The sequence below is a fragment of the Mobula birostris genome, chromosome 24 (assembly GCF_030028105.1).
Source record: "Mobula birostris isolate sMobBir1 chromosome 24, sMobBir1.hap1, whole genome shotgun sequence".
Taxonomy (NCBI): domain Eukaryota; kingdom Metazoa; phylum Chordata; class Chondrichthyes; order Myliobatiformes; family Myliobatidae; genus Mobula; species Mobula birostris.
This window is the reverse complement of record NC_092393.1, coordinates 6125949-6152133: the sequence shown is the minus strand read 5'-3', so window position 1 is coordinate 6152133 and position 26185 is coordinate 6125949. Positions and strand designations below refer to the sequence as shown.

General features: G+C 47.3%; 1 protein-coding gene across 2 annotated transcripts in view; it reads left to right on the top strand.

Moving 5' to 3' along the window:
* itgb4 (integrin, beta 4) overlaps positions 1–26185 on the top strand; it is a 146251-nt gene that overhangs the window by 69312 nt on the left and 50754 nt on the right. For both annotated transcript variants that reach the window (XM_072242036.1, XM_072242035.1), the window contains exons 18-26: positions 6901–7007; positions 9631–9682; positions 12288–12476; positions 13173–13276; positions 14582–14640; positions 15467–15490; positions 18271–18419; positions 19009–19188; positions 19712–19860. In XM_072242036.1, coding sequence (XP_072098137.1) covers positions 6901–7007; positions 9631–9682; positions 12288–12476; positions 13173–13276; positions 14582–14640; positions 15467–15490; positions 18271–18419; positions 19009–19188; positions 19712–19860 — 1013 coding nt within the window. The remainder of the gene's footprint in view (positions 1–6900; positions 7008–9630; positions 9683–12287; positions 12477–13172; positions 13277–14581; positions 14641–15466; positions 15491–18270; positions 18420–19008; positions 19189–19711; positions 19861–26185) is intronic.

Genomic DNA, 26185 nt, shown 5'->3' with positions numbered 1-26185 from the left:
CTTTGCTCATTATTCAATAGGGACTCCTTCTGTGAAACAAATTCCTGCTGCTCGTCTGTGTTGTATTGCAGTTCACGCAGAAATTCCAGATTGCCAGCACTTTGAGTAATTGTACCGTTTCTTGGTGTTGGCAAGTTATATTCTTCAAGTGTTTTGCCCAAGTTCTTAAGTTCCTCTTGGAAATACAGAAGAGCTTGTCCATGATGCCTCTCATCGATCATGATATTAGGATCATTGATAGTTCTCCTCTCCATTTGTAAGAAATCTTCAGATATTGCATTCTTGACTGGTTCCATAATTGCTGTGGATTGTTGATTTCAGTGTTTGTTAACAAGACGACAAACAAATCTCTCATTGCTCCGGGCATTCTTGTTCTCACTGCTTCTTCCATAGTTTGCTGCCAATGATCGTCAGCTTGCAACAATCCTCTCTCTCTGCTGACATCTTTGAATGATGGAAGAAAGATAGTGACCCCTTTATGTGATGAAGAAGAAGTCTCAAATAGTGGAGGTCACCACTTCGTGGAGAAACGGTATACACTCGACCCAGAACATCTGCCTCAGAAATCCCGGAGTAGTCCTCCACTCTTTTCCCCATTCTCCTTCTTTCCCATCTCTTATTAGTCCAAGTGTAGAATCTGAGAATAGGGTGTTTCGAAGTACTTCATTACAATAAGATTTAAATATCTCTTATTGATGGGTCGCAGGTTGATCTGTCCCAGTCCTGCACATACTGATGGTGATTAGCAGAACGTGACTGCTCGAAATAGAGCTGCCCTGCCCTTTTGCTGCGGTGGGTGTCGCTGCTGTGAGCACCGTGAGGCGCTGCTGGGGTTGGCCGTGCGCCTGCGTTGTGGTGTTGCGGTGTCGCAGTTTCCACTAAAGCTGGAATCGGCTCTGTGAGCATCATGAGGCTGGCCGTGCGCATGCGTTGTGGTGTTGTGCTTTCCATTAAAACTGGAATCGGCTCGGGTTGTGGAAAGTAGGGCCTGTTGATTGAGGAGTGAGCAATTTTATATGAACATATAACCCTGAACTTTGCATGCATTCTGTAAGTTAGCACATCTTAAGTTGATTTATCAAAAAAAAGTGCCGCTGTAATGCACAGTTTATGCTAATTGGAGGTCACAAACAGATAGACAGAGCATGAGAATTTTAGTATATAGACTAATCTCCAAGTACACTGAAACCTCATCCTTAATAATGGACTCCAACACTTTCCCAACCACTGAGGTTAGGCTAACTGGTCTGTAATTTCCTTACTTTTGCCTTCATTCCTTCTTAAAGAGTGGAGTGACATTTGCAATTTTCCAGACCTCCAGAACCATGCCAAGATCAAAAGATTCATGAAAGATCATGACAAATGCATTTGTTACCTCTTTAGCAACTCTGGGATGTAGTCCATCTGGTCCAGGTGACTTGTCCACTTTAAGACATTTCAATTTGCTTAGCACTTGTTTCTTTGTGGTAGCAATGACACTCACTCCTGCTCCCTGACACTCACAGACTTCGGCACGCTGCTAGTGTCTTCCACAGTGAACACTGATGCAAAGTACTTATTAAGTTCGTCCACCATTTCTTTGTTTCCCATTGATACCTCACCAGGATTATTTTCCAGTGGTCCAATAACACCTCTCGCCTTCCATTTACTCTTTATAAAGCTGAAAAAAGTTATAGTACCCTGCTTTATACTATTAGCTAGTTTGCCCTCATATTTCATCTTTTGCCTTCTTATGGCTTTTTTTTATATGCCTTTTATTGAATTTTAAAAGCTTCCCAATCATCCAACTTCCCACTCACTTTTGCAACATTAAATGGCCTTTCCTGGGCTTTTATGCAGCCTTAACTTCCTTTGTCAGCCACGGTTGCCTATGCTTCTGTCTATCACCTCTTCACTTTCCCTAACAAGCCGAAGATTAGCGAGCTGCAGCTCCAGTTCCCTAACATGATCCCTAAGTAGCTGCATCTCGATGCACCTGGTGTAGACGTGGCCATCGGGGAGGCTGGAAGTCTCCTGGAAATCCCACATCTGACACCCAGAACAGAACACTGTCTCTGCAGATGCATCCCCTATTATCTCAAGAGTTAAATAAGAAAAAGAAATAAAAAAACAAACTTATCTACTCATCTCACCTCAGCCTGTTCTCGCCAAAGCCTTACCACTCTGACTCAGACTGCTCTGATGATGACCGCTCCGATGATGATCACTCTTTTATGGAGACAGAGTTTTTCAAGCTCTGCTCCAGACCTGCATGGGAAAGATTCTACTACATCTGCGCTGCTGTCCAATCAAAGACACCTGCTGAAAACTGGCTGCTTTTTCAAGCTCCACTCCAGATCTGTGCGGGAACATTTGCGCTGCTGTCCAATCAAATACAGATTAAATTAGAACATTACCATCCCTACCTGGGATGACTTTTATCCCCCTCGTGCCCAGCAGAATCAGAGCCTCCCTAGTACCTGTGAAACCACATGCCCTTTCTCCAGTGATAGATGAATATAGAGCCAAAAAGTTACCAGGCAACCGGCCCAATCACTGCCTGCTTCCAAAACCACTGGATAGCTATCTTTGCCAGCCCCAGGAACAAGGACATCTTAGACCATGAGACATAGGAGCAGAATTAGGCCATCTGGCCCATTGAGTCTGTTCCACCATTCAACAACTGATCCTTTTTTTAAATCTCCTCCTCAACCCCACTTCCCGACCTCCTTCCCATAACCTTTGATGCCGTGTCCAGTCAAGAACCTATCAATCTCTGACTTAAGCACATCCAACAACCTGGCTTCCACAGCTGCATGTGACAACAAATTCCACAAATTCACCACCCTCTGGCTAAAGAAATTTCTCCGCTTCTCTGTTAGAATGGACGCCCCTCTATCCTGAGGCTGTGCCCTCTTGTCCTACACTCTCCCACCATGGGAAACACCCTCTCCACATCTACTTTGTCTAGGGCTTTCAACATTCGAAAGGTTTCAATGAGATCCCCCCTCATCATTCTGAATTCCAGAAAGTACAAACCCAGAGCCATCAAATGTTCCTCCTATGATAACCCTTTCATTCCTGAAATCATCCTTGTGAACCTCCTCTGGACCCTCTCCAATGCCAGCACATCTTTTTTTAAGACTGGGGGGCTGGAAAACTGTTCACAATACTCAAGGGGAGGCTCACCAGTGCCTTATAAAGCCTCAGTATTATGTCCCTGCTCTTGTATTCTGGACCTCTTGAAATGAATGCTAACATGGCATCGCCGTTTACAAAATGGTCCACACATTTATTTCTACTACCAAAGTGCATGACCATGCATTTTCCAACATTGTATTTAATTTCCCACTTTCTTGCCTATTCTCCTAATCTGTCTAAGTACTTCTGCATCCTACCTGTTTCCTCAACACCACCTGCCCCTCCACCAATCTTTTTATCATCTGCAAACTTGTCAACAAAGCCATCTATTCCATCATTAAATCATTTATATACAGCATAAAAAGAAGTGGTCCCAACACCGGTCCCTGTGGAACACCACTCGTCACTGGCAGACAACCAGAAAAGGATCTTTTATTCCCACTCGCTGCCTCTTACCAATCAGCCAATGCTCTAACTCTGTTAGTAACTTTCCTGTAATACCATGGGCTCTTAACTTGGTAAGCAGCCTTGTGTGTGGTACCTTGTCAAAGGCCTTCTGAAAGTCCAAATATACAACATCCACTACATTCCCTTTATCTATCCTACTTGTGATCTTCTCAAACAATTCCAACAAGTTCATCAGGCAGGATTTTCCCTGAAGGGAACCATGCTGACTTTGTACTATCTTGTCCTGTGTCACCAAGTACTCCATCACCTCATCCTTAACAATTGACTCCAACATCTTCCCAACCACTGAGGTCAGGGTAACTGGCCTATAATTTCCTTTCTGCTACCTTCCTCCTTTCTTAAAGATTGGAGTGACATTTGCAATTTTCCAGTCCTCTGGCACAGTGCCAGTGTCCAATGAGCTTTGAAAGATCATTTCCAATGTCACCACAACCTCTAACGCTACCTCTTTCAGAAACCTAGGGTGCATTTCATCTTGTCTGGGTGACTTATGTATGTTTAGGTCTTACAGCTTTTTGAGCACCTTCTTTACTCTTGTAACAGTAACTGCATCCACTTCTCTGCCTTCACACATTACAACATCAGGCACACTGTTAGTGTCTTCCACAGTGAAGACTGACGCAAAATACTCATTTAGTTCATCAGCCATCTCCTTGCCCCCGTTATTATTTCTCCTGCCTCATTTCCTAGAGGTCCTATGTCCACTCTCATTTCTCTTTTAATTTTAACATACTTGGAAAAACTTTTACTATCCACTTTGATATTATTTGCTAGCTTGCTTTCATATTTCATCTTTTCCCTTCTGATGATTTTTTTTTTTAGTTGCTCTCTGTAGGTTTTTCAAAACCTCCCAGTCCTCTATCTTCCCACTAATTTTTGCTTTATTGAATGTCCTTTCTTTTGCTTTTACAATAGCTTTGACTTCCCTTGTCAGCCACGTTTGTACTACTTTATCATTTGAGTATTTCTTCATTTTTGGATTACATATGTCCTGCACCTTCCTCATTTTCCCCAGAAACACACACCATTGCTGCTCTGCTGATGTCCCTGCCAGCAGCTCCTTCCAATTTACTTTGGCCGACTCCTCTCTCAAACCACTGTAATTTCCCTTACTCCACTGAAATACTGCTACATCAGACTTCACTTTCTCCCTATCAAATTTCAAGTTGAACGCAATCATATTGTGATCACTGGTTCCTAAGCGTTCTTTGACCTTAAGCTCCCTATTCGCCTCTGGTTCATTACATAAAACCCTTCCATTATGGCTGATCCCCTAGTAGGCTCAATGACAAACGGCTCTAAAATGCCATCTCTTAGGCATTCAACAAACTCACTCTCTTGAGGTCCATTACCAACCTGATTTTCCCAATTGACCTGCATGTTAAAATCTCCCATGACTACCATAACATTGCCCTCTTGACTCGCCTTTCCTATTTCCTGTTGTAACCTGTGGTCCACCTCCCAGCCACTGTTGGGAGGCCTGTATATAACTGCCATCGGCGTCCTTTAACCCTTGCAGTTTCTTAACTCAACCCACAAGGATTCAACATTGTCCGATCCTATGTCACATCTTTCAACTGATTTGATGCCATTCTTTACCGGCAGAGCCACACCATCCCCTCTGCCTACCTTCCCATCTCTCCAATACAACATGTGTAGCCCCCCGGTAAGCCTCAGGCTCGCTCAGCCTGCTTTCGTCTAGGGGGAGCAGCCTCCGGCCCTGCCAGACTGGGTAGTCAAGTTTGTGTGGATGCTGTGTGATATACCCCACCCCGCCAAATAACAGACAATACACCATATGCGATTAAATGATTAGACTTTATAGATCTTATTTGGAACTATGTAATTAATAGAGATAAAATGTAAAGGGAAAGTAAAAGGCGCCAAACTTATCAAAGTTCAACCACTTTGTGCACAACAGTTGGAGCTCAATTAACCGAGTCTTCTTTCCACCATTCGATCCCCTCCGACCTCCTTGACCACGGTGGTTGACCAGATGCTCCACACGAGTCTGTCTTCGTCTCCTCTCCTCGCTGAAGACCCTGGGCCTCGGACTCCCGCTCGGGATCCGTCCCGTTGCCCAGTTTACAGCATCGTGTCTCCTCTCTCAGTCCCCGTCGCGCCTTCTGCCCCAAAGCCCGCGAAAACAATAGCTTACAGACACACAAGAAAGAATAACATCTATCCCAATTGGTTACCAAATGAATACAATTCTCTTATCAGTAATTATAACCCAAACAAGCTGCGAGAGAGAAGCACTTTCTCAGCAGTTAACATAACAAAGAAGCCATTTTATTAGCTTTAGCAGTAACATAAAAGAAGAAATCCCTTACACATGTAACCTTGAACATTCACCTCCAAACTACAACCATCCTTCAGCCACAATTCAGTGATGGCCACATGATACCTGGCTACCTGTACCATTTCAACAAGGTCATCCACCGTATTTCTTATACTACACGCATTTCGATACAACACCTTGAGTACCATATTTACTATCCTTTCTGATTCTTCATCCCTAATGATTTGATACTCAGCCTATTGGCTGCAACTAAGCCCCATCACTTGCCTGCCCTTCCTGACAGTCTGACTGTATGCTATCTTTACTTTTTTACCATCTGTCCTACCCTGAGTCCCTTCACCCCCCCCCCCACCAAGTTAGATTAAACCCTCCCCAACGGTTCTAACAAATATTGGTCCCCCCTCAGGTTCAGGTGCAACCCGTTACCTTTAGAACAAGTCATACCTCCCCCAGAAGAGATCCCTATTATCCACGAACCTGAAGCCCTGCCCCCTGCACCAGCTTCTCAGCCACGCATTTATCTGCCAGATCATCCTGTTTCTACCCTCACTGGCGTGTGGCACAGGCAGCAATCCAGAAATTACTACCCGGGAGGTCCTGCTTCTCAGCTTTCTACCTAGCTCTCTCAATTCTCTTTTTCAGGACCTCATTGCTTTTCCTTCCTATGTCATCGGTACCAATATGTACCAAGACATTTTCCTCCCCCTTGAAACCCACAGCCCCCTTACTGGATGACCAAATATGGTGGGGCTAAAATACAAGCAGAAGGTGATGAGCAGTCCCCACAGATGTGCGAATAGGAGCTGCAGTCTCACACACTCCCTGTACATGTGGTACATTGTCTCTTCCAGTCCGCAGGAGTGACGGGTGGCTGGGAGATCCATGTACAAGCTGAGGAACATTACAGGGCACCACAGGTGTCGTTGACTCTTCAGTGATCCATGCTCCAGCCTCACTGTGCACTGTGCAGGAAGTCAATCCCACTCTGATGGTTTCTTCTTCTCTTCCAGAGTGCCCTCCCGGAGGCTTCCTCTGGCTTATTCCGCTCATCATTTTCCTCATGCTCTTGCTGGGCCTGTTGCTGCTGCTGTGCTGGAAGTACTGCGCCTGCTTTCGGGTGAGTAGCTCCTCGGTCACCGCCCTGTCTGTAGAGGGAAGTAGGTGCACGTCAGACTGTGGATTGGCAAAGACTTGGTAGAGAGTTAAAATCTTTTCTGCAGGGTGGGCAGAGGTTTAAAGTGAGAGGAAGGAGTTTTAAAGGAAGCTGAAGGCATGTTTAAACAGAATGAATTTTTCATGCTGCAGTACAGTGAAATGTATAAACAATACTACAAGCTACAAAAACAAATGGTACAAAAAATGAATAATGAGGAAGTGTTGATGGACCATTCAGAAATCTGCTGGCGGAGGAGAAGAAGCTGTTTCTAAAATGTTGAGTCTGAGTCTTCAGGCTCCTGCATCTCCTCTCCATGTTAGTGAGAAGTGGGCATGAGCCAGATGATGAGGATATCAGGAAAGACGATGAAGATCTGTGGAATGTTCTGCCAGAGGAAGTGGTGCAATCACATCCACTAACTACATTAAGTGGTGTTTAGAGAGGCATTGAAAGAGGCAAGGCACAGAAGTGTAAGGAGGTTTCGTCTTTTATGTTACTGGGTAGGCTAATTAAAATGGCTTCTTTGTTATGTTAAACGCTGAGACAGTTCTTGCGTTCGCAGCTTGTTTTGGGTTAGACTGTGATAAGAAGATGTTACGAACCAATTGGCCTGGGACCAACAATGGTGATTGACCAGATGCTCCACACGAGTCCGTCTCCATCTCCTCTCCTCGCCGAATGCCCCGGTCGGGGTCCGACCCCCTTAGCGGACTCACAGCACCTGGTCCATCCTCTGTCTCTCTCTCCTGCCTTCTGCCCCAAAACCCCCCGCGCATACAATATCTTTAGATACACCCAAAAACATAACAACTATCCCAATTGGTTCATAACATCTTCTTATCACAGTCTAACCCAAAACAAGCTGCTAGCGCAAGAACTTTCTCCGCATTTAACATAACAAAGAAACATTCCCAAGTATAACATAACAAAGAAGCCATTTTAATTAGCCTACGCAGTAACATAAAAGACGAAACCCCCTTACAGAAGGATACAATGGTGATGGGGGCAGCTGGGATTAGAGTATACGGTTAGGAAGGTCAGCATAGACATGGGCCGAAGGGCCATTTTTGTGCTGTGCAAATCTATGAAGACAGGCGGAGATGTCTGGGTCTCGGGGGGAATTGCACGGCTCTGTCCTGTGCACTGAGCACCCATGGGTGTTCAGAGTAAGATGAGAGCACCTCAGTGCAGCCCGGGTCAGGTTGGCAGCTTGACAGTCTCGAGAAAGTTGTTTATTCTTTGGGTTTTATCAGCCGGGAGGGAGGAGGCCATGACACCCTGAGGGAGGGAGGCAAAGGGGAAGTGTTGATGGGCTGACTGCAGAGGGGTTGGGGTTGCCGTGGGGCTCTGGAGGCAGTTGTGCTCAGGTCCTTGATTCCTCTGCTGTCTTATAAGTGCAGTGATTTTGAGATGTTCCCTGCAGAATCAGCAGCTGTGATTGACAGTGAGGGAGCAGATAGGAACTGCAGCCAAAGCAGGAAAAACGACTTGCAAGGTCACGGCAAGGGAATCTGTGCAGGGTAGCAGAAGATGTAGGGAAGAAAATAATGTGGTTATAAAGTTGTGCGGGTTAAGTATCGGCGCAGAATATTCGAGCTGGGAGGTGATGTTGGAACTTGGACCCTTCAGGATCATTAAGGTACTGTAGCACAGCAAGAGGAAACACACAGTCTGCTGAAGGAAGGCAGTGGGTGGGACAGAATCTGTGGGAGGAGATCAGGATGCAGAGTTTTATCCCAAAACAGCGACAATTCCTTCCCTCTTTCCAGTGCTGTTCAGCCTGCTAAGTTATTCCACTTTAGGAAAATGCTGCTGGGTTGTAGAATTTTAGTATGAGGAGGAGCTGGCTAGGTAGGGTGATTTTGTTTGAGAGGAGAATTATGTTAGGTGAACAGCAAGAACCTAGTTCCTGTAATAGAGAGGACGATAGGCGGGCCATAAGGTCACTGTTTAAAGGGTTAGGTGGACTGAAGAGGTTGTGTTTTTTTATTCAGTGGGCATTGGGGTTTGGTGCTCATTGCTTGATGAGGTGGAGGAGATGGGAACCATCCCTGTATTTGACCAGTACTTGTGCTGAAACCCACACAGCTCAGGATGGAAACATAGGCAGTATACTGAATGTCTACCACTCTTTCTGACTGGGGGTACTTTCGTTAAATATATCATCTTATGAAACTACTCTGTGGCTTGGATTAAGACTTGTTAGAGCTTGGAAATGGGATTGGCTTAATCGGTGGGTTTTGGTCTCCAGTCTCAGTAGAGTTGCATAAATAAATTCTTGAAGGATAAAGGAACCAAGGATTATAGGAAGTTTAGACCAGCATAAATTGGCCATGGTCACAATGAATGATGGGATAGGTTTGAGGGCTGAGTGGCCTACTTGTAGTTTATCATGTTTTTGGGGTGTCCCACAATTGGTTTTGTGTTTTCAGACCCTGCTGCCCAATTACATTGTATGTTCTCTTGTAGCTTTTATTGAAGTGGTCGGTTTAAAATTGATCGAAAGGTCTCTAAAACTACATCTCTGTGATTATTTAGTCTGACTTTGGACTGTGCTGGTAATGATGTCTCTCTCTTCTCCCAGGCTTGCTGTGCGAGGCTGCCTTGCTGTGCCATGTTGCCGTGTTGTGCACAAGGTAACGTTAATCTGCCCTTAAAATTCAGGACGGGGTCGTTGTCTCAAACAGCCTCAGTTGTGGAGTATCTCGGGCTCAGAGGTTGGATCAGATGTACATTGGTTCAGGGTCCGATGATGATACACACTGTGAGCTCATTTCTACCAAAGCTTTGTGTGGTGGGTATCTGAGCCACATATAGTATGTGGCCATCAGGGCCTGCCTACCTGGGGATTGCGATGGGCATGATGCATACCAGGTACAAGCAGGTATAGCCGACGAGATATACCCCAGGCTACTGTGGGAGGCGAGGGAGGAGATTGCTGAGCCTCTGGCAATGATCTCTGCATCATCAATGGAGGCGGGAGAGGTTCTGGAGGATTGGGGGGTTGCGGATGTTGTTCCCTTAGTCAAGACAGGGAGTAGGGATAGCCCAGGAAATTATAGACCAGTGAGTCTTACTTCAGTGGTTGGTAAGTTGATGGAGAAGATCCTGAGAGGCAGGATTTATGAACATTTGGAGAGGTATAATATGATTAGGAATAGTCAGCATGGCTTTGTCAAAGGCAGTTCGTGCCTTATGAGCCTGAGTGAATTTTTTGAGGATGTGACTAAGCACATTGCTGAAGGTTGAGCAGTAGATGTAGTGTATATGGATTTTAGCAAGGCATTTGATAAGGTACCTCATGCAAGGCTTATTGAGAAAGTAAGGAGGCATGGGATCCAAAGGGACATTGCTTTCTGGATCCAGAACTGGCTTGCTCACAGAAGGCAAAGAGTGGTTGTAGATGGGTCATATTCTGCATGGAGGTCGGTGGCCAGTGGTGTGCCTCAGCGATCTGTTCTGGGACCCCTTCTCTTTGTAATTTTTATAAAAGACCTAGATGAGGAAGTGGAGAGATGGGTTAGTAAGTTTGCTGATGACACAAAGGTTGGGGGTGTTGTGGATAGTGTGGAGGGCTGTCAGAGGTTACAGCGGGACATTGATAGGATGCAAAACTGGGCTGACAAGTGGCAGATGGAGTTCAGCCCGGGTAAGTGTGAGGTGGTTCATTTTGGTGGGTCAAATATGATGGCAGAATATCATATTAATGGTAAGACTCTTGACAGTGTGGAGGATCAGAGGGATCTTGTGGTCCGAGTCCATTGGACACTCAAAGCTGCTGCGCAGGTTGACCGTGTGGTTAAGAAGGTATATGGTGCATTGGCCTTCATCAACCGTGGGATTGAGTTTAGGAGCCGAGAGGTAATGTTGCAGCTATATAGGACCCTGGTCAGACCCCACTTGGAGTACTGTGCTCAGTTCTGGTCACCTCACTACAAGGAGGATGTGGAAACTATAGAAAGGGTGCAGAGGAGATTTACCAGGATGTTGCCTGGGTTGGGGAGCATGCCTTATGAGAATAGGTTGAGTGAACTCAGCCTTTTCTCCTTGGAGCGACGGAGGATGAGAGGTGACCTGATAGAGAGGCATTAAGATGATGAGAGGCATTGATCATGTGGATAGTCAGAGGCTCTTTCCCAGGGCTGAAATGGCTAACACGAGAGGGCACAGTTTTAAGGTGCTTGGAAGTAGGTACAGAGGAGATGTCAGGGCTAAGTTTTTTTACGCAGAGAGTGGTGAGTGTTGGAATGAGCTGCCTGTAATGGTGGTGGAGGCGGTTACGATAGGGTGTTTTAGAGACTCCTGGATAGGTACACGGAGCTCAGAAAAATAGAGGGTTATGGGTAACCCTGGATAATTTCTAAAGTAAGTACATGTTCGGCACAGCATTGTGGGCCGAAGGGCCTGTGTTGTGCTGTAGGTTTTCTATGTTTCTACACCCAAGGATGTACTGTATTTTGTTAATAAAGTATTTTATTAGCCTCTGCGCAAAATGAGATTTGCTGTGTAAACTGTCGATAATTGTGCCTTGCGCTCTATCTCCATCCTCCGATTTTATGCTTCCACATCCTTTAATCCTTGCAATTGTTATATTGACCATGCTTTGCAAGGATTAAAGAATGTGGAAGCATAAAATTACACGGAAAATCGGAGGATGGAGATAGAGCACTTGGCACAATTATCAGCCATTTACACAGCAATTCTCATGTTTGGTATGGGCCCCCAAATCCTAAGGACTTTCTACAGGGGCACAATTGAGAGCATCCTGACTGGCTGCATCACTGCCTGGTATGGGAACTGTACCTCCCTTAGTCGCAGGACCCTGCAGAGAGTGGTGTGGACAGCCCAGCACATCTGTAGTTTTGAATTTCCCATGATTCAGGACAGTTTCAAGGGCAAGAGTGTATAAAGGGCCCATGACATAATTGGGGACCCAAGTCACCCCAACCACAATCTATTCCAGCTGCTACCATCCGGGAAGCGGTACCGCAGCATAAAAGCCAGGACTAACAGGCTCCGTGACAGCTTCTTCCACCAGGCCATCAGACTGATGAACTCACACTGATTTGAGTGTATTTCTGTTACGTTGACTGTTCTATTTATTATAAATTACTATGATTGCACATTTAGACAGAGACGTAACATAAAGATTTTTACTCATGTATGCGAAGGATGTAAGAAATAAAGTCAATTTCATTTAAGCTGAACAGTTACTGGATTTGTCCATGGTTCTTTTTCCAGGTACCATGGTTGGGTTTAAGGAAGACCACTACATGCTCCGTCAAAGCAAGCTCACTGCTAACTACCTGGACACGCCAATGCAGCGGACAAACAAATTGGACGGCACAGATATTGTCCGGTGGAAGGTGACAGACAATGTACACAAGGGGGCCACGGTGCACTCCCAGCTGATCAGCCCCAAGGATACTGGTGGGTGTCACGGCAAGGGGAAGGGCTGAACTGAGAAGGCTGGGAACTGTTTTTAGAAGCAGCTTCTTGCATTTCCAATGTTGAAAAAGCCTGTGGGGGTTCTTCCTCCTCCAGCAAAGACCAGAGCTGCCAGATTTTTGAGCTTTAAAAGATAGATCATGTTGAAATGTTTCCAAGGGGCTTGAAAACTGACACAGAACTGTGCAACAGAAGTGCTGATCAGCATTCCGGGTCAAAGCCCTTCACCTGTCCTGATGAAAGGCTTCAGCTCAAAATGTCAACGGTTCATTTCCCTCCATAGATGCTGCCTGACCTGCTGAATTCCTCCAGTGTTTAGTGGTAGCAAACAACATGTTGGCTGACAGTTGTTGGGGAAATGTAGCTGGTTTGCTATTGTCACACGTACTGAGATACCATGAGCAAATGGCCTTGCATACTGTTCATCAGATCAATTCATTGCAACAGTGCAGGGAGGTGATACAAGAGCAAGCATTAACAGATGGCAGATTAAAGTGTAACAGTCACAGAGAAAGTGCAGTGCAGGCAAAGCCAATACCAGGTAGATTGAGGTCAGGTGTGAGATAGTGAGGAAGTACAGACTTCATGTGTAGAGGGGAAGTTCTTGCTGCTTTTCGAGTTGTGGTTTGAAGCTTTCACAAAGGTCTCTCTGACCCTCGCTCTGCTCTTCTCCCTCAGTTCTGTACAACCTGACCCTACGAGCTGCCCGAATGTTCAACCACGAGCTGAAAAACCCAGACTCGAGGGATTCCGAACAGCTGCGGCTTATGGTGGATGAAAATGTAAGTGTGCCTTTTTTACAGAAATAAATGTATTGCAACTTTAAGTTGCTACCATAACACATGACAACACTAGGACAAAAACAGTGACTAAGAAAGACTAAATTAAAATATTCCCATCCTCACCTATCTCCTGTGGTGGCCAGACACGTCCCTGATACCCCTGGAGAGGATTCGAGTACAGGAGCAGGGAGGTACTACTGCAGTTGTACAAGGCCTTGGTGAGACCACACCTGGAGTATTGTGTGCAGTTTTGGTCCCCTAATCTGAGGAAAGACATTCTTGCCATAGAGGGAGTACAAAGAAGGTTCACCAGATTGATTCCTGGGATGGCAGGACTTTCATATGATGAAAGACTGGATGAACTAGGCTTATACTCGTTGGAATTTAGAAGATTGAGGGGGGATCTTATTGAAACGTATAAAATCCTAAAGGGATTGGACAGGCTAGATGCAGGAAGATTGTTCCCGATGTTGGGAAAGTCCAGAACGAGGGGTCACAGTTTGAGGATAAAGGGGAAGCTTTTTAGGACCGAGATGAGGAAAAACTTCTTCACACAGAGAGTGGTGAATCTGTGGAATTCTCTGCCACAGGAAACAGTTGAGGCCAGTTCATTACCTATATTTAAGAGGGAGTTAGATATGGCCCCTGTGGCTAAAGGGATCAGGGGATATGGAGGGAAGGCTGGTACAGCGTTCTGAGTTGGATGATCAGCCATGATCGTACTGAATGGCGGTGCAGGCTCGAAGGGCCGAATGGCCTACTCCTGCACCTATTTTCTATGTTTCTATGGACACGGTGTATTCTTTCTCCATGGTTACCCAGGTGTGGACATATCCCTGGAAAATTACCAAGCAGTCAGCCTGAGCAGAGGTCTTCACTAGCCACCTCCAGGACTCATAGATAGCCATCTTGGCCACGCCTGGAGCAAGTTTACTGGGATATGCTCCTCCCTCCATGCCCCCTTTTCATACTGGATGGTCACACATGACTAGGTTGGGGCTGCAGAAGGTGTGGAGCAGCCCCACACACTGTGTTGTACACAGTCTCTTCCAGCCTGCAGCTGGGCAAATGTAGATGATACAGCATCCTCCCGTCCACCGGGGCAGTGTGGGAGTGTGGGGTCCTCCCGTGGCACAGTTGGGTTGTCTTGCTGTGGGTGAGCTGTCTCTGCAGTCTGGTGCTGTGAAAGGGCAGTAGCGTGGATGGAGTGAGGGTGGGGGAAGCTCTGAGACTGGTGTGCACAGATTGTCAGCGTAATGATGTGATGTATTGGCCCTGAGCTGTGGCTGCCATTATCTTTTCCAGCTCAACGAAGTGTATAAACGAATTCCTGGGGCTCAGGCTGTCCGTAATACTACGTTCAGGTATGGATGTTCCACGGTGCCTTTCTGACAGTCAACCTCTCTTTCGCTGTTTCCTTGTGACCCCTCTCCCTTCCCTTTCCCTCCTCAGCTTTTATTTTTTCCAGTCCTGCTAAAGTTTTTCAGCACGAGACGTTGACTGTACGCTTCTCCATAGGTGCTGCCTGGCTGCTGAGCTCCTCCAGCGTTTTGTGTGTGTTGCTTGGATTTCCAGCATCTGCAGATTTTCTCTTGTTTGTGACTCTCTCAATTGTACTCTCTCTCCCCTTTCTGTTCCCTCACCCACCCTGACTGACCCCTCTCACCACTCTGCCAATCCCTGCCCCTCACACTTCTCATTCTCTATCTTTGCTGTTCTATTTCCCTCTCTGCTCCTCCCTCCCCAGCCCGCCACTGCCTCATTGTTTTTAACTTCTCCCCTTCCCCTCTTCTGCCTCTGTATCTCTCTCCGCTTATTTTTGTCCCTTGGTCCTTGCAAGTCTCTTGTTCACTGCCTCTTATGCCTGTGGCTGTATGTCACTCTCTCTCTCTGCCCTACATTCACATCACTGTGTCTCTCTCTTCCCCCTCCCCCCTCCCCCTCCCCTCCCCCTCCCCCTCCCCTCCTCCTCCTCTCCTCCCCTCCTCCCCTCCTCCCCTCCCTCCTCCCTCCTCCCCCCCTCCCCCCTCCCCCCTCCCCCTCCCCCTTCCCCCTTCCCCCTCCCCCCTCCCCCTTCCCCCTTCCCCCTTCCCCCTTCCCCCTTCCTTCACTGTCGCTGACGGAAGCCTGTACAACCTACTTCTGAGAATGTGTCTATTTCTTGCTAAATATCTGTTTCTTTTGTTTCAGGGCTCAGTCTGATGGTGGAAAGAGGTAGGTGATTTCAGCACACATTTTACCAGCAGTTCCCCTGTAATCTCTCTGCTCTTAACCTGTGTGTTATACCTTGCTTGTCTCCGTACCCCATCCTGAACTCCTGTTCCAGATCCACCTGCCCACCTTCTCTGCAGGTTGAGTCCAAACCATCTCTGTTTTTCAATGACTTCCTCAACTGATTTTCTGCTTATTCCTTTCCCATTGCCAGACAAATTTGCAGCCCTGGTGTATGTGAACACTGTGTCTGAGTAGACATTATGCTGCAGGGACTATCATCATTTTATCCAGCCATTCAGTGAGGACCAGGACCCGAGGGCTCTTCCTTCCTCCATCGAGAAGTGAAGACCTTCATTTATGTGGCATCTTCCATAACCTTGTAACACTCCCAAGTGTTTTATAGGAAATGAGCCTTTTAAAGAAAATCCCTCCCCCCTCCCTCTTCCTCTTTTCCCCACTCTGGCCTTTTACCTTTTGTCATCTACCGATCAGTCTCTCCCAGGGTCCCCTCCCCCGTGGTCCACTCTCCTTTCTCACTCACCTGACTTCACCTATCACATTCTGGCTATCTTCCTTCTTCACCTCGCACCTTTTTCTCTCCCCTTCTTTTCCTGAAGAAGGGTCTCGGCCCAAAATGTTGACCATTTGTTCATTTCCATAGATGCTGCCTGACCTGTTGAGTTCTTCCAGCATTTAGTGTGTATTGCTTTGGATTTTGGAGTTCAAAGTTGGAAGTAAAATTTATTATCAGAGTACATACATGTGTCCACATACACAACCCTGAGATTCTTTTTCTGCAGGCATACTTAGCAAATCTATAGAACAGTAACTGTAAACAGGATCTGTAAACTGTAAACAAACTATGCAAATGCAGATAATAAATAGCAATAAATAACGAGCATGAAGTAACAAGGTAGAGTCCTTAATTGAATATAGTTATCCCCTTTTGTTCAAGAGCCTGGCAGTGTGAGTCCTGAGGCACCTGTACCTTCTACCTGATGGCAGCAGCAAGAAAAGAGCATGGCCTCGGTGGTGAGGCTGACAAAGGGTCCCGGCCCGAAATGTCAACTGTACCTCTTCCTATAGATGCTGCCTGGCCTGCTGCGTTCACCAGCATTTTTTATGTTTGATGATGGATGCATCTTTTCTACGGCAACATTTCATATAGATGTGCTCAGAGGTTGGGATGTACCTACAATGTACTAGACCAAATCCATCACCTTTTGTTGGATTTTCTGCTCATAGTATTCCTGTGCTAGGCCGTAATGCAATCAGTCAGCACACTTTCCACCACACATCTATAGAAGTTTGCCAAGGTTTTCAATCATATGCCAAACCTTCACAGACTCTTGAGGAAGTAGATGCATTATCGTGCTTCCTTCACAATGTTATTTATATGTTGGGTCCAGGACTGGTCCTCTGAGACAGTGACAGACCCTCTCCAATTCTGATCCTCCAGTGATCACTGGCTCATAGACCTCTGGTTTCCCTGTCCTGAAGTCTACCATCAGTTCCTTTATCCTATTGACATTGAGTGAGAGGTTGTTGTTATTACACCACTCAGCCAAGTTTTCAGTCTCCTGTATGCTAATTTATCACCCCCTTTGATACAGCCCACAACAGTGGTGTCATCGACAAACTTGTATATGGTGTTGGAGCTGTACTTAGCCACAGTCAGAGGTGTAAAGTGAGTAGAGCAGGGGCTACTCACACATCCCTGTGGTGCTCCTGTGCTGATGGAGATTGTGGATGAGATATTTTGCCAATCAGAACCGACTGGGGTTCATAAGTGAGGAAATCCAGGATCCAGTTGCACAAGAGGGTATTGAGCCCAGGCTTCCGAGTTTACTGATTAGTTTTGAGGGGATTATGGTGTTAAATGCTGAACTGCAATTGATAAAGAGCATCCTGATCTGTGCATATCTGCTGTCCAGATATTGTGTAAAGAGCCAACGAGATGGCATCTGCTGAAGACCTGTTGCTTTGGTAGACATATTGGAGCAGATCCAAATCACCACTCAGACAGGAGCCGATATGCTTCAACACCGTCTTCTCAGAACACTTCATCACCGTGGATGGAAGTGCCACTGGGCGATAGTCATTTAGACAGGTTGCCCCACTCTTGGGCACTGATACGATTGAAGCTTCTTTGGAACAGCTGAGTATCGCACACTGCCGAAGCAATAGGTTGGAGATACCTGTAAATACAGCAGCCAGCTGGTCAGCACAGGCCTTCAGTAGGTACTCCGTCCAGACCGGATGGTTTCCTTGGATTCACTCCCTCGAAGGCAGCCCGCACGTCATCTTTAGGTTCCGAGACCAAAGGAGACATGGGGAGCGATGGTTCCTTCCTGTTCTGGTGGTCAAAGTGAGCACAGAAGGTTCTATAAGCTCTAAAGATATAGTGTTGTATGGCTCTATAATGTGAACATTTTGACTGAGAGGTGAATATTTCACTTCCATTTTCACTATGTTGTAACAGCCACTGAGAGGGGTGCTTATTTGAAATGGGGAAACCTCTGCCAGTGTGGCACCTCCTCAGTATTGTACTGGATCACGAGGAATACAGAGCCGGAGCTGATCTGGTGATCTTCCATCTCCTTCTGTGGCTCTAGTACACACTGCAGTCAGTGATTACCCATCCTTTCTCCTTGCTCACTCTATGATTTTTGAACTTCCCCCATTAACGATCTCTGCCAAAAGGAAACAACCCTGGCTTTTTCAGTTTTCGCACAGAGCTGTGGTATGTGCTGGTTAACTCTGGGTTTTCTCCGTCACAGATCAGACCTCACTATTATTGACACGCAGCTGCCAGCTCCCCGCGCTGCAGAACCAGAGATCGTGAAACTCACCGAGCACCAGGTTACCATGGGCATCTTCAACGATCTGAAAGTCACCCCCGGCTATTACACAGTGGCATCTGATCGAGGTGAGAGAGCAGCAGTGAGCCAGCCTGCCCCAACTGTCTGTAGGATGAGGTGGGAGTGGGTTAAATGCAGTGGATCACACAGGGTGGGAGAGGATTACATGGAATGGATTAGTTGGGACTGGAGATGAAATAGGAGGTTGATTGTTTAGCCTCTGCCTGTCTTTATCACCACTGTCCTCTGCTGCCTAAACCCTCTGAACTGTCAGCTCTCCTTCAGTTCTACTCTCAAACGTTTCTGAATTTAACTGTTTCTGTGCAGTTACTCATGGCCCCAGTAGCCAGGGATCTGGAACATAGAGCTCTCTGCGTTTCTTCCCTTCACGGATGGTGTGGAGTGGATCTCTGGGTGGGGCTTGGAGTTCAATCACTGGAGATGTGTGGAATGGATCACTAGGAATGGTGTTTGGAGTCCATTGCCAGGGCTGGTGCTCTGTGGACAGACTGTGGGTGCTCTGTGGGGTAACCAGAGCAGTCAGTTATTAAGCTGAAGAGGGTGTTCGGTGGAGTAGTCTGCTCCCTCTTCACGGCTGTCCTGTTAGAGTGTTGGAGAATATTGACTGCTGAAATGTCCTCTTTGACCTGTTGGCAGATGCCCATGGACAGGTGGAATTCCTAGACGGGGTGGAATTAGTCAATGTGCGTGTCCCACTCTTCGTGAAGGATGAAGATGATGATGAGAAGCAGTTACTGGTGGAGGCCGTGGATGTTCCTCTGGGAAATGCAGAGATCGGCAAGCGATTTGTGGACATCACCATCATTAAAGAATCTGGTATGGTTTGGGAGTTTGCATCAGCCCGACGGGGCCTGGCACTAAAGCTTCTTAATTGTGTTCATGATCAATCCCATAGATAGGCTGCTCCTAAGCTTATAGTGATCCTCCAGACCCAGGGCATTAAATGGGTTCCTCCAACACTTGCCAGAACTGGATGTGAGAGATATGGGACTGTCAGTCTGTGCCAACTTGTTTCAGTTCCACATCACAACCTGAGCATCAAATGACCAGCAGACCCCCGCATCCCTTCCCACCCTCCAGCCTCTCTGTTAGCAGATTGCCCTTTACTGGTCTGCGTTTTAACCTCCTGTTGAGGAGATGTCAACGGGACTGGGTGCCCCATCTCCACCCATTGCAGCTCACCCTGCTCTCAGCCATACTTTCACCACCTCTGCCCTCTTCCAGTTGACTGCCCTACTGTTGAGGGAGATCAGCGGAAGCTCTGCTGTCGGTGGGTAAGTCACCTTTACTGGTTTTATCTCATCACTCACTGACACGTATCTCTGCTCTTGCCCTGTAGCCAAAAGTATCATCTCCTTCCTGCAATCATCCTATACCTACCAGCGGCAGGACAAAGTGGCCAAGATTCCCCTGGTCCGCGAGATCGTTGAAGATGGCCGGACCCAGGTCTCCTACAGGACACGAGACTTCACCGCCAAGGATGGCAAGGTACTTCTTACAGCCGGTGACCAAACCCTTCCCAACACTTACCCCGGCGGGAGCACTGACCACAGACCTTTTCTGCCCAGTGACATGAACTGTCAATTTTTTTTTTAATTTTGCTGTTAGAGGTGTGAGTGTACCTGGCCAGACCACCATCTATTGCCCAAATATAATTGCCCCTGCAATGCCCATGGCCCTCTTGGTGGGAACTTGCAGGACTTCAGACCAATTGAAGGGCAAGGCATTTATTTCTGAGCCAGGATGGCGCGGGAGGATGGACCGCGAGGACGGAGCGGGAGGGTGGATGGCGAGGGAGGGTGTATGGCGAGGGAGGGTGGACAGCACGGGAGGATGGACGGCAAGGATGGCGAGGGAGGGTGGACGGCAATGGAGGATGGATGGCGAGGGAGGGTGGACGGCGAGGGAGGCTGGACAGCGAGGGAGGATGGACGACGAGGACGGCGAGGGAGGGTGGACGGCGAGGGAGGGTGTATGGCGAGGGAGGGTGGACAGCACGGGAGGATGGACGGCAAGGATGGCGAGGGAGGGTGGACGGCAATGGAGGATGGACGGCGAGGGAGGGTGGACGGCGAGGGAGGCTGGACAGCGAGGGAGGATGGACGACGAGGACGGCGAGGGAGGGTGGACGGCGAGGGAGGGTGTATGGCGAGGGAGGGTGGACAGCACGGGAGGATGGACGGCAAGGATGGCGAGGGAGGGTGGACAGCACGGGAGGATGGACGGCGAGGGAGGGTGGACGGCGAGGGAGGCTGGACAGCGAGGGAGGATGAACGACGAGGATGGCGAGGGAGGCTGGACAGCGAGGAAGGATGGACGACGAGGACGGCGAGGGAGGGTGGACGGCGAGGGAGGATCGACAGCGAAGATGGCAAGGGAGGGTGGACGGCGAGGGAGGGTGGACAGCGAGGGAGGATAGATGGCCCGTGGCTTCTGCCTCTGTCTTGATGGTCAAAATGATAGGTTTGGGAGGGGCTGCTGAGTTACCTGGGCAAGTGACAGCAGAGGGAACGGCCATTGGATGTGAGTGAAGAAGCCTGTGCTGCGCTCCCTATTGAGCCAGGCCTGATCCTAGCCTTGCCTGTGGTGGTGGATTAGGGGATGTGCCTGACCGAGAGGTTGCAGATTGAAGAGGAGCAGAGTTGACCTGCCACACTGACTCTGCTCAGTCAATTCCAACCCAGGCGAGAGCATGGAGCTGCTCACCTGTTCTGATCCGGTCTATGCTGGCACAGCAGTCGTGCCATGTGAAGAGAGAGGAATCCCTCAGTGTTGTGACCAGGTGCTCACACCCCTGAGGATTGGGTAGGATCCCTCCTGCAATGAACAGGTGGGTGAGGGTGATGTTGTTGGCATCAGGGTTTGGCCAGGTCAGTTGAGAACGGTGCTACTGGACAAGACTGGACTATGTTTTCTGCCATTACTACAGTGTGCTTTTCCCAAGTGTTTAAGATGGAGAACTATCAATTCATCAACAGAGGGACAACAGTGGGTGGGAATTAGGGGGAGGTTTCTTTCTCCATGTTTGATGTGATTTCTCAAGTCTTCATTGAGTCTGGACACAAGGTAGAAGACTCTCAGGGCTCCTCTGTCCCTCCTGCGGGACACTAGTTAACCAGATACATTTTCCTGGCAATTTCTGACACCAGCTTCTTTTACCCTTCAAATTTATTCATTGATTTGAGTAGAATTTCCCACGAGGGCAGGGGCTTTTGAACATGTCTCCAGGGCAATAGTCTCTTGTGAGTGGGCTGAACAGAGCAGCTAAGCCTTTGCCATTTTGGGAGAACTTGGTGCAATCACAGGGAGTTTACGTGTGATCATCTCAGCCTGACCTTGTCGAGATGTAACATCCATTCTGGAGTTAGCTGGAGGACTGAGAATTGCTCTTCCTAGTGTAACTAATTCTTGAAACCCTGCTCCACCCCTTGTCCACAAAGTTCTCCCCCAGTAGTTTTAGTTGTAGTGTTCTCTCTGAGCTAACTTGATTGTAAACTAGGGCAGGTGATCCAGTCAGATCTTGGCTTGTTCAGGAATGGCGAACAGGCTGCAGGAAGTTCCTGTGGGTTACATGTAAGCTCCAGGCTGCCACAGTGATGTGGGGCACTGTCTGAGGACCCTGTCCTTCTGTCAAAAGATGCTTTGGCTGTCAGGCTGGTCAGCATGGAACCCTCTGCTCGCCTTTGGAAGGAAGAGCTAAGAATGAAGATGCAATCCTTGCACAATGACATTTCCTTTGCATCAGACTTTACCTTCTCACTAGACATGGTGCCCCATCCAGTGCCTTGGTTCTATTCAACTGAAATGCTGTCTGGTCAGAGCAAATTGTCAGGGGCCTTTGAGCAATATTCTGCTGCCAAATGAGTTCACCCAGGCACAGTGCCAGGGCATTGAAACAAACACAGAATGCATTACAGCTCTTCACCCTTTGCCAGGAAGATGGAGGGTTGTGAGCTGCCACTGTAACTTCACAACAATCCTGGAAATGCCAGTCAGTTCCAAAGATTTTCATTGTCCTGGATGTTTACAAGAAACCGGTCAAATCTTGAGTGAGTGAGTGAGTGGTATCACTAATACCTGTAAATTATAAAGCAGCAATCACCCAGCAATATTGAATTCTGTAAATATCTTACTCTTTTCAACATAAATACCCATCACGCTACCCTCCCTTACAAAGATTGTTTCCACCATGAAACCTGCGACCTGCCCCCTTGACATTGTCCCCACTGCCCTCCTGAAGGATGTCTTTGACATAGACGGTCCCAGCATCTCTCTATTATCAACAGCTCCCTGGCCACAGGGACCGTTCCAACCTGCTTCAAGCGTGCTGTGGTCCAGCCCCTCCTGAAAAAACCCAGCCTAGACCCTACCTTACCTAGTAACTACAGACCTATTTCTAAACTTCCATTCATGTCAAAGGTTCTCAAAAAGATTATTCTTAGTCAATTGCTGCCCTACCTATACCAAGACAACAGCTTGGAAAGATTTCAGTCAGGTTTTAAGGCTTATCATAGCATGGAGTCTGCCCTGCTGAAAGTGTACAATGATCTCCTCCTCTCCACCAACTCAGGTGACTCTGCCATTCTTGACCTCAGCGCAGCGTTCAATACTGTGGATCACGCCATTTTAATAGACCGTCTCCAGTACGGGGTTGGTGTGATGGCACTGCCTTGAACTGGTTCATATCCTACCTCAAAAATAGAAGCTTCTCCGTCAGCATAGGCAAATTTTCCTCTTCTCCAGCTAGTTTCTCCTGCGGGGTCCCACAAGGTTCTATCCTAGGTCCCATTCTTTTCTCTATATACATGCTTCCTCTCAGCCAAATCATTCAAAAACACGACATTTCCTTCCATTGTTATGCTGTCGACACACAGCTTTATCTCCCCTTGAAACCAAACGACCAGTCAAATCTAGTCAGCCTCATGAACTGCCTTGAGGACATAAAGTGTTGGATGGCACAAAACTTCCTGCAGCTGAATGAAGGCAAGTCTGAAGTTGTCCTATTTGGGCCCCCTGACTCCATCAAAGTGATTACCAACAGTCTTGGTAACCTGTCCACCCTTGTCAAACCCCATGTCAAAAACCCTGGTGTGATATTTGATTCCAAGTTAATTGCAAGTTAATGCAGTAGTAAAAGCCAGTTTTTTCCAGCTTCGTACTATTGCCAAAATCAAGTCGTTTCTCTCTTTCGAAGATCTCGGGAAAGTCATCCGTGCCCTTATATCCTCCTGCTTGGACCACTCCAACTCCCTGTATACTGGGATTAGACAGTCGTCCCTGTCCCGCCTACAACTGGTCCAGAACACCGCAGCCAGGCTCCTGACAGGTGCCCGGAAGAGGGACCATATTACTTCTATCCTGGCCTCTCTCCACTGGCTACCAGTACGGTTTAGAATTGGTTTTAAGGTTCTCCCGTGTGTTTATAAAGCCCTAAATGGGCTGGCCCCCTCCTATATCGCAGACCTACTAACCCCTTATTCTACTTCCTGGTCCCTCAGGTCGGCTGACTTGGGGCTCCTGGCTGTCCCGCGATCTAAACTTAAGCTCAGGGGTGACCGTGCCTTTGCTGTTGTAGCCCCTAGACTGTGGAACAGCATTCCCCTCCCTATCAGCTCTGCCCCCTCCATTGACTCTTTTAAATCCAGGCTCAAATCTTACTTTTATTCACTAGCGTTTGAATCTTCCTGATGTGGCAGATTTTTGGCTTGTGCCTAGGCTCGTGTGTTGTTTATTTTGTGCCTTTAAGCTGTGCGCCTTGTTGTTTATACCTGTGTTTCTTGTATTTGTGATTTTAGCTACCTGTTATGGTTTGTACACCACTTTGGTCAACATGGGTTGTGTTTAAATATGCTTTATATATAAATTTGACTTGACTTGAAAGATAACAAATACTGTAGGTGTGGCTCGCCTTGGGTCAACAGCCCAGGTGAACAGTTCCTCTGGACCATCAAGGAGCCCCTCTTTCCTTGATAATCTTTATCTTTACAACATCCACGTTTAATGGAATTTGTTTCTACTTTACTTTCACACTTTCACTGTGGACAAGCGTCTCAAAGTGAATCACGTCACGTTGATGAGAAGCTGCCATTGCCGCAGTCAGACAGACGATAAAACGAGCCCCGTGATCACTCAGTCTACCTCGTCAGGATCCTTGTATCTGCCTGCACTTCATTTTTGTCTGTAACTATAACATAATAGTATGCATTTTGTCAATTTTCCTTTTGTATTACCTTGATTTATTTAAATATGGAACAATCTGTTTAGGTGTCATGCAATCAAAAAATATTCACTGTTCATATTGGCACCAATGAAGAGGGAGGAAATGCAGAAGGGAGAATTTAGGGAGCTGGTAGAAAGCTGAAAAGCAGAACCTCCAATGCAGTAATTTCTGAATTGCTCCCTGGGCCATCAGCCAGTGAGGGTAAGAAGAGGATGATTTGCAGATGAATGCATGGCTGAGGAACTGGTGCAGGGGGCAGGGTTTCAGAATTCTGGGTCATTGGGATCTCTTCTGGGGAAGGTATGATCCGTACAAAAGGAACAGGTTACACCTGAACCCCCAAGGGGACCAATCTCCTTGCAGACAGTCTTGCTGCAGCTGGTGGGGAAGGTTTAAACTAATTTGGCAGGAGGATGAGAGACTGAGTGATAGGACTGAGGATGAGGGAGCTGGTACACAAGCCAATGCAGTGTGTAGTGAGACTGTGAGGAAGGGCAAACAGATGGGGCAAAATTGCAGTTAGTGGCATGAGTTCCAATATAAAAGAGGGACAAAATTGAAAAGTGTGACGAATACAGGACTGAAGGTGTTAATTTCAATGCACACAGTATATGGAAAGATGATCTTGTAGCATAGTTCATAGTCATACTTTATTGATCCCGGGGGAAATTGGTTTTTGTTACAGTTGCACCATAAGTAATAAATAGTAATAAAACCATAAATAGTTAAATAGTAATATGTAAATTATGCCAGTAAATTATGAAATAAGTCCAGGACCAGCCTATTGGCTCAGGGTGTCTGACCCTCCAAGGGAGGAGTTGTAAAGTTTGATGGCCACAGGCAGGAATGACTTCCTATGACGCTCTGTGTTGCATCTCGGTGGAATGTGTCTCTGGCTGAATGTACTCCTGTGCCCACCCAGTACATTATGTAGTGGATGGGAGACATTGTCCAAGATGGCATGCAACTTGGACAGCATCCTCTTTTCAGACACCACCGCCAGAGAGTCCAGTTCCATCCCCACAACATCACTGGCCTTACGAATGAGTTTGTTGATACTGTTGGTGTCTGCTACCTTCAGCCTTCTGCCCCAGCACACAGCAGCAAATATGATAGCACTGGCCACCACAGACTCATAGAACATCCTCAGCATCGTCTAGCAGATGTTAAAGGACCTCACTCTCCTCAGGAAATAGAGACGGCTCTGACCCTTCTTGTAGACAGCCTCAGTGTTCTTTGACCAGTCCAGTTTATTGTCAGTTCGTATCCCCAGGTATTTGTAATCCTCCACCATGTCCACACTGACCCCCTGGATGGAAACAGGGGCACCGGTACCTTAGCTCTCCTCAGGTCTACCACCAGCTCCTTAGTCTTTTTCACATTAAGCTGCAGATAATTCTGCTCATGCCAAGTGAGAAAGTTTCCTACTGTAGCCCTGTACTCAGCCTCATCTCCCTTGCTGATGCATCCAACTATGGCGGAGTCATCCGAAAACTTCTGAAGATGACAAGACTCTGTGCAGTAGTTGAAGTCCGAGGTGTAAGTGGTGAAGAGAAAGGGAGACAAGACAGTCCCCTGTGGAGCCCCAGTGCT